At 40.3% G+C, this 9,190-nt stretch overlaps 1 protein-coding gene across 1 annotated transcript in view; it reads right to left on the reverse strand.

The window, feature by feature from the left end:
• The window catches only part of PDE11A (phosphodiesterase 11A), a 747,671-nt gene that overhangs the window by 391,032 nt on the left and 347,449 nt on the right, over window positions 1-9,190 (reverse strand). Inside the window, exon 4 of the mRNA XM_006866701.1 lies at window positions 8,554-8,694. Coding sequence (XP_006866763.1) covers window positions 8,554-8,694 — 141 coding nt within the window. The remainder of the gene's footprint in view (window positions 1-8,553; window positions 8,695-9,190) is intronic.

A 9,190-nucleotide genomic window follows, 5' to 3' on the forward strand; every position in this document is an offset into this window, starting at 1 on the left:
TTACAAGATAATACAGATTCAAAATGCTACAAGTGCACTGAGGAAGGTGTTGAGGAAGACTTTGTGTGAAATAGGTCCTACAGGATAGCTGTCCTGCCTCAGACTGAGAAGTGGGGGAACTTTTCAGGCTGAGGGACTAAATAGGTTTTGGCAGGAAACAGAAAACACATTCAAAAGGGTCTAAATGAAGATAACTCAATAAAAGGATCCTCACAGTGATTTGGGCAGGCTTAGGTGAGAGCAGTAAGGACGGATGAGGCACCTAGGGACAAGCAACATTAGAAAGCCAGTAACACCTTTAGGCATGAAGGAACACGGAAAGGAAAGAAGAAAGAGAGGCCAGGAGAAAGAGAAGACACCCTGTCATGGGAGCCTAGCAGAAGTCAGAGTTGTAGAGAGGGCCCTTGGAGATATTCAGTCAAAGTTACCACTAGAGGTGTTGTTGTTGTTAAGTGATGTCCAGTCGGTTCCAACTCAGAGCGACCCTGTATAGAGTTTTTGAGGAGCAGCTATGGGTTTGTACTGCTGACTTTGTGGTTCCAATAAAGAGCTGATCCTAGTGTCACACCAGGAGTTGCAGACAACAATTGGTGTGTGTGTGTGTGTGTGCACATATATGAGAGCATGTACACATGTACCTGTGTACAGACACTAGTCACTACAGAGATGACAATGCTAAACTTTACCTGAGGCTCCATGAAAACAGTAATGGTAAGCAAACCCTACAACCCATTTTGTGTTCTATTAATCATCGAACCTCCACCCTCTCATACTCCCAAATGAGACCTTTCTCCTTCCTTCCTCATTACTGCCATAGATTGGCCAGTGACTCTTGTCTACTCACTTCTGTGAAACCTTAGCCCCTCTCCTTTTCTTGGAGATATTACTCATTAATGAAAGTTCTCCCCATTGTACCAGCCTAAATTGATTTTGCATTTGCATTAGAGTCATGGTTTTGCCTTTAAAAAAAATTATATTTTAATAACTTTGAAGAATTCAGCTTTGAGCTATTTTTTTTTTCTAAATTGCCAGTTATTTGTTCCCCAAACAATAATTATAGAATAATCCATCACTTCTGTCATCCATCTAGTTTCAAATTTTGTTAATACATGGTAGATTACTTAGGAAATATAATTTGTGTATTGATTTTAAAGTTCAAAGTCTACGACTGTACAAAACGTAAATATAATGCAAAAATGGGATCAACTTGGGCTTCATTTTCATTCTGTGTAATGTATTGCTTTTGGCAGACCTGTGCTCTGATTTCTTCAAGTTTAAAACCTAACTCTTTCAAATAAAATCTTGGTTTTTCAAGAATTATAACTTTGTTATAAGTTTGAACCCCATTTTGGAACTCAAAAGTCCAGAATTCAGTTATTTGTTCACCCCTGAAGCAATAGGCCATGCTTTTGGAGGGTTGGGGAAAGGTCTGGTGATGGGGATTTCCCTTGATACCTTGATAACAGATTTTTTTTTTTTTGGCAACTTTTGCTTTGTATAATATAGATGGTTGTTGGTTATAACATATCTAAAATTAGAGTTAACACTTTACATAGTGAAATGTTCTTTGTTGATTATTATAAATACCAGAGAGCAAAAGGTGAGGGAAATTTATAAAAAGCATACTGGTAATAATAGATTTGATGACAATAATAAGGAAAGAAAGGTCATAAGTGTTAAGAGAATGGTAAAATTAAATTCTGGATTTGCTCAGTGATGTCTAGGTCTTATATGTATGACATCATTAACTATTAAAACATCAGTATTTTTTAAATACTTGCAATAAAAATAGCTACAATTTTAAGTCAAAAATTCCCCAGTCTCTAATACTTTTTGTTTCCTTGGAAAGTTTTCTAAACTTTAAAAATAATAGAACTATCTTTACTAGATTGTCACATATATAGGTGTCTTTAGACGTTGTTCTATTTAGCTGTTCCTTTAAAACACCCTTTGGTTTTATAATACATGTTGCCATCCTCACAAGCAAAATCCTACCTGTTCTTCATCTTAGTTGCCTTTTTAACATTTTTTTTTTTTTTTGCTATACTTACATGTGAGTCGGAATCTACTCAACTGCATTTAGCAGCAACAACTTACATGTTGCTTTTCCATATGTTGTTGTTGTTGTTAGTTGCCATCAAGTAGATATTGACCCATAGCAACCTTATGCACAGAACGAAACACTGCCCGATCTAGGGCCAACCTCACTACTGTTGCCACGCTTGAGTCCATTGATGCTGCCACTTGGCCAATCCACCTTGCTGGGACCTTGCTGGGGGTCTTCCTCTTTTTATCTGACCCTCCCCTTAGAAATTCAAAGACAAGCCATGTTGTCAAGTTTCCTGTAGGTTTTCTTACCTTTGAATGGATAGAAATCTACCTGGGCTCACTTTTCATCAATAATATAAAATACTTTTTATGACTGCTCCTTGGATCCTTAGTACCTAAATGACAAAGGTCCTTAATATCCTTCAATTCTGTGGTGGGGGAGTGGAGGTCCAGCCAGAGAAGTTTGTCTCTGCCTAATTTTCTGTTGGTTGAAACCGCTGTGCCTGTGGCATATTTGGTGTCTGGTTTCCTGGTAGGCCTGACTTCTCCTGTACCTGGTGTGATTGTGTCTGTTTGCCTTATAATTTCCACCTAACCACTCATCCGCCAACCAACTCAACAGCACTTAACAACAATAACTCTTACTTTATACCATGAAGCTATTAGGGCCCCTACTATTCCCTCTCTAAAGGCCCTAATATCTTCATTGTTGCTGTTTTTGTTAGGTGCCATTAAGCCGGTGCCGACTCATAGCGACCCTATGCACAACCGAATGAAACACTGCCCAATCCTGGGCCAATCTCACAATTGTTGCCATGCTTGAGCCCACTGATGCTGCCACTTTGCCAATCCACCTTGCTGGGACCTTGCTGGGGGTCTTCCTCTTTTTCTCTGACCCTCCACCTTATGAAATATGATATCCTTCTCCAGTGACTGGTTCCTCCTGACAATATCATCATAGGGACCCTAATATCTTCATGGCATAAAGTAAGAGCTGTTGTTGTTAAGTGCTGTTGAGTCAGTTCCAACTCATATCAACTCTGTATAAGGTTTCTGAGGAGCAACTGATGGTTTGAACTGCTGATATTATGGGTTCAGTGCTGATCCTACTATTAGGGTACCTACTATATGAGCTCTGGTAGCATAGTGGTTACGAATCAGGCTGCTAACCTCAAGGTCAGCAGTTCAAAACTACCAGCTGTGCCATGGGAGAAAGATGAGGCTTTCTGCTCCCGTAAAGATTTACAGCCTCGGAAACCCTGTACAGAGTCGCTATGGGTCGGAACCGACTCCACAGCACACAACAATAACAAAGATTTGCAGCCTCAGAAACCCTGTGCAGGGTCAATATGAGTTGGAACCAACTCCATGGTACTTAAAAACAACAACAACTATTGCCTACCCACCACTCATCTGTCTGTTTGTCATACTGTGGTAGCTTGTGTGTTGCTATGATTCTGGAAGCTATGCCATTGGTATTTTAAATACCAGCAGGGTGTTGACTCCACGGTCATTGGTTCTAGCCTACTGGCTACTCCTCAGGAGAAAAGTGAGGCTTTCTGCTTCCCTACAAGATTTCCAGCCTTGGCAATTCTATAGTAGGTTGCTATGTGTCAAAGTGGACCCCATTGCACTTAACAACAACATCTGACAATGTTCTGCTGCTATTGATAGGTTTTCAGTATCTAAACATTCAGAAGTAGTCCACCTCTCCTTCCTCCTGGTCTGTCTTCATCTGGAAGCTCTGCTGAAACCTGTCCACCATGGGTCACCCTGTTGGTATTTGGTTTCACAATCAACACTCATGGAAGTAGCCGTCAAGAAATCAAACAATGTATTGTATTAGGCAAATCTGCTGCAAAAGACCTTTTTAAAGTTTGCAAGAGCAAAAATATCAGCTTGAGGACTAAATTATGGCTGACCCAAGCCATGGTATTTTCAATATCCTCAAATGCATTGAAAATTGGACAGTGAATAAGTAAGACCATAGAAGAATTGATGCATTTCAGTTGTGGAGAAAGTTGAAAGTATGATGGGCTACGAAAAGAACCAACAGATCCGTATAGGAAGAAGTGCAGCCAGAGTGCTTCTTAGAAGCCAAGACGGTGAGACTTCATATCTCATACTTTGGATGTGTTGTTAGGAGGGACCAGTCCCTGGAGATGGACATCAAGCTTGGTGGAGTAGAGGATCAGCGAAAAGGAGGAAGACCTGATGATGGATTGACACAGCAGCAGTAGCAGCAGTGGACTGAAAAACAACAATAACTGTAAGGATGCTTCTGTTGTGCATAGGGACGCTATGAATCTTAATTAACTCAAGGGTCCCTAAGAACCAACTCAATGACACTAACAATGATAGCCTCCAGCTTGGCCCATTTTTTATATTCCAACTTCCATTTTGTCAAAAAACTAGAAAATACAAAACCTAGTTTTGGATGGGGAGTTATCACAAAAATGTCCACCCTTGGTTGATTTAACATGCAACTGAACTAGCAAACAAAGTGTCTCCCCTGTCCTATACCAGCCTGGCTCCCTTTTCTTTACCCCACAGGGACCTGAGGGTGGCTCAGGAACACCTGGCAGTCTAACCCCCACAACCCCTGCCCTTCCTAGTGAGGGTTTCTCTGCAGCTGCACAGTCTGCAGGCATTAATGAGCACTCACCCCCAGCTGTTTCCACACCTTCCAGAGCTTTAGGGCCAGGGCAGCGTCTTATTTCCTTACCAATGAAATGACAATAACAATACCTACTCATAAGGAGGGGTTGGTGTGGTACTGGAGGATAAGCACTGGACTGCTAGTTGCAATGTCAGCAGTTCAAGCTCACCTACCTCTCTTCAGAAACCCTATACAGGGTTACTGTGAGTCAGAACCAAATTAACGGCACCATCATCAACAACATACGGATGTGTTGTAATTGCTGTTGTGTGCAGTCAAGTTGGGTTGGACTCATAATGACCCTGTATAAGGGTTCCAAGAGTAGCTGGTGAGTTTGAACTGCCAACCTTGTGTAGAGTGCTACATCAGTGCTCTCAAAAGAAATGCTGTTTTTGTTGTTAGGTGCCATTAAGTCACTTAAGGTCATTCATAGTGACCCTGTAAAGGGTTTCCAAGAAGTGGCTAGGAGGTTTGAACCGCTGCCATTACAGCTCAAACTGATCTTGCTGTCAAGCGCATTTTCCTGCAGCACCACATTATGTAGTAAGGACTAAATACACTCGTGACTTACTATTGGTATGTATGTGTATGTTCTTCCAAGCTTCAGCTGAGTTTTACAAGATCACACACTGTAAGTCTTTTGTTTGTGTAAAGCTTCTAGGAAGCAGGAATCACTAGAAGCTCTATAAAAACCTGAGGCAAAGTTCTAAACATTTTAAAAATAGATATTTTTAAAACCTCAGTGTTACAAACTTTATAATATTTACTATCAAATCTCCAAAATGTACCCTTAGGTCCTGATTCTTTGAGGTTAAGCAAACTTATTGCAAAGGCAATAATAATCTTTTCTAAGTACATTAAAATAGCATCCTTTTTAAGGCAATAAAACATTTTTTTAATCACTAAGCTATTCCTTGTCTCTGAAGAGAGTTCACAGCAAAGATATTAAATTGCCACCAAGGGTTAGATATTTGACATTCAAGAAGTTAGATTGATGATGATCACTATTTTCAATATTATTGTGCATTTACTGAGCATTTTCCCTCAAAGGGCCAAATGCATTTAACAGAACCTAAAAGCCAGTCACAAATCACCAAGGTGAGGCAGGCTGAGACCTAAACTATCTTTATTCTTCCTTTGAAGAAACAAAACCCCCTAAGCTGAAGTCCAAAGGAGTTTTTCTTCATATAATTAAGCTAGCTTTGGAGAAGTACTCACAGGATCCAAAGCAGCAATACAAGAACCTGGAACTGCACTTTCAAAAGCTGTAAGACAAACCCTGCTAAAGAGAATGGCCCAGCTGAGAATGGTCAGTCCACACTGTTCAAATATACTTAGACAAGGCTCTAAAAGCTAAGAGCACAGCTTCTTTAGGGTAGAGTCCCCTTCAGAGGGTTGTTGAAGTCCACTCCTACAAATGTGGAGGGCCTGTCCCTAAATATAGTGGTAGACTGAAAAGAGTCAGGAGACATGAATTCTTATCTTGGTTTTGCCAAGGGCTAGTTGTATGAGTTTGGACAAGCCACTTAAGCCTTTAGTTTCATCATCTGTAAATATACATGACAGGACTGAATCTCTAAGGTCTCTTTCATCTTATGAGTCTGTTTCTAAGGTGACAGTAAAGTATGTAAACCAAACATGCAAAGGAAATTAAAATTCCCATTTTATAAAAGGTAATTTTTCTAATATTTACCTTACAGACTGGCATTTAAATTTAAGAAGGAAGGTCAAAAAGTATTGCTACAAAATCATGGAGATCTACAGTAAATAAAAACGTGACAAAGGGAAGCTACTGTTTCTTGGCATAACCTCTATCTATATACTTCTGAAGGCAGTGTTTCAATCTCTGACTATTCGTCAAACAATTCTGAGCTCATTGATTTATATCATGTCAACATGGCAATTTGAACACCCTAGAGGGACTCGCATCATATTCTTTTTAAATATTCTTTGAGTTTGAGGCTCTAAAATAAGTCTAAATGGGCAAGATCAGGATTGTAGGGTGAATGGGGTAAAGTTTCCCAATCAAATTCTCGTAAGCCAGCCCTTACTACCCTCAAAGAATGAGTAGGTGCATTATAGTGATTCAACTAAAATTCCCCAGTACAACTTTCCTGGCCTTTTTCTAACTAATGCTGTTTCCAATTTTCTTAAAATTTGCTCATAATAAGCCCCATTGATCATTCTGTGCTTTAAGAAATTCTGTCATGATTACTCCTTTTAGAATTTCAGAAAAACAATTGTGATATCCTTCTAAGCTTGCTTCTCTGTCTGGAATTTAACAGGCCCTGCAGATCCTGCTCAGAATCCACTATTTTCATTGGACCATTTTTTGTTTTTTATTGAAGGTACCCTACTAAGACTGAGACAAGTGTATTACCAAGAGAACTTGTCTGCACCCATCCACTGATTGCAATTTGTTAGGAATAAACTCCTGCATTTATGAATTGGATCCATAGTAGCAATACTTTTTGACTTACCCCTGTATAGTTACTAGTGTCATAAAAAGAAACCCTGATAGCACAGTGGTTAAGCACTTGAATTAACTGAAACATTGGCAGTTCAAACTGACCCAGAGGTTCCACAGGAAAAAGACCCTGGACATCGGTTATTATAAAGCTCTTTGTTGCTGTTGTTAGGTGCCATCAGGTTGGCTTCAACTCATAGTGACCCTATGCACAGCTGAAGGAAGCACTTCATTCATTGCCTGGTCCTGCACCATCCTCAAAGTTGTTATGTTTGTGCCCATTGTTGCAGTCTTTGTGACAATCTAGCTCATTGAGAGTCTTCCTCTTTTTTGTTGACCCTCTTCTTTATCAAGCATGATTTTCTTTCCCAGGGACTGGTCCTGCCTGATAACATTTCCAAAATACATGAGACGAAATCTCCCCATCCTCACTTCTCAGGGGCAGTCTGACCGCACTTCTTCCAAGACAGATTTGCTTGGTCTTCTACCAATCCTTGGTACTCTGAACATTTATCACCAGCACCGTAATTCATAAAGATTATTGTAGTTGTTAAGTGCCATCAAGTCAGTTCCGACTCAGAGTGACCTTGTACGGGGTTTCTGAAGAGCGACTGATGGTTTTGAACCACCGACCTTGTGGTTAGTGGTCCAGTGCTTATCCTACCTACAGTACCACACCAGAACTCATAAAGATTGTTGTTGTTGTTGTTGTTAAGTGCTGTCGAGTCTGTTTGACCCATAGAGACCCTGTATAGGGTTTCTGAGGAGCAGCTGGTGAGTCTGAACTGCCAATCTTGCAGTTCAAACGGCTTTGCAATGTGGCGCATTAACCCACAGTGCCACATTACAGCCAATAAAACCCTAAGCAGCAGTTCTACTCTGTCACCATGAGTTGAAAATCAACTTAATGGCCCCTAATCACAACAACTGGTGTGTTGCTGTAGGATAAGCACTGGGTTGCGAACCACAAGGTCAGCAGTTCAAATTCACCAGCTGCTCCTTGGAAATTCTATACAGAGTCTCTATGAGTTAGAAACACTTTACAACAACAACCACTACAAGATAGATTTTCTCTTACTGCCTTCAATTCTTAAATGTAACAGTCTGATCCTTGGCTGCTAGGTAGAATGATCCACATGCAGTATTAATTCAAGGAAAAAATAAAAACAAAACAAAACAAACTAACATAACCTTTCTTTTCTCTCCTGTGATGTTTGCTTGTAAGTCCCAAGCTAATGAGAGCACGTAACAATAGCAGAGCCATGAAGGGAGTAATTCAAGACATCACTTCACAAGGCGAATTACAGATAAACTAAACAGTATTCCATTATAACATAGGCATCACATCTATACGGAAAAGAAAAGAGAGATTGCTTACTGGTGAGTCAATGTCCTCTAGGAGTAAAACAGAACAGCGTTCACATTTCAGCAGAGTCTGGGCCCGATGCATTATTTTCTTGACAATTTTCTCCAAGTCAGTTTGTTCTTCAAAGAGGTCATTAACCACCTCTAGTAAAGCCTAGAAAAGATAAAATGGAGCTATTTAGGTGAGCATGTTGTTGTCACTGTTGTTAGGTGAAGTCGAGTTGGTTCCCACTCATAGTTACCCTACACACAATGAAGGAAACACTGCACAGTCCTGCGCCACTCTCACAATCGATGCTGTTGTTAACATTTGGGTGGGGATGGGGATGGTGGTGACTGTGTGCTACCAAGTCTGTTCCAATTCACAGTGACCCTCCATAGGGTTTGCAAGGTGGTAAATCTTTATGGGAAGAAAATTTCTCATCTTTCTCCTGCAGAGCAACTGGTTGATTGGAACTACTGCCCTTGTGGTTAGCAACCCAGCTCATAATCCTCTGTGCTAACAGGGCTCCTTTAGGTGACTATAGGACTGGGGGAAAAAAGTTGTTGGGTTTGTTTTGGGTTTTGCCTTTGTTTTTCTTTTTCTTAAAAAAATTCCATTTAGCCTTTCTCACTCAAAGACACTGCCATCGAGTCAATTCTTACTCATC

The sequence above is a fragment of the Chrysochloris asiatica genome, unplaced genomic scaffold (assembly GCF_000296735.1).
Source record: "Chrysochloris asiatica unplaced genomic scaffold, ChrAsi1.0 scaffold00094, whole genome shotgun sequence".
Lineage (NCBI taxonomy): Eukaryota > Metazoa > Chordata > Mammalia > Afrosoricida > Chrysochloridae > Chrysochloris > Chrysochloris asiatica.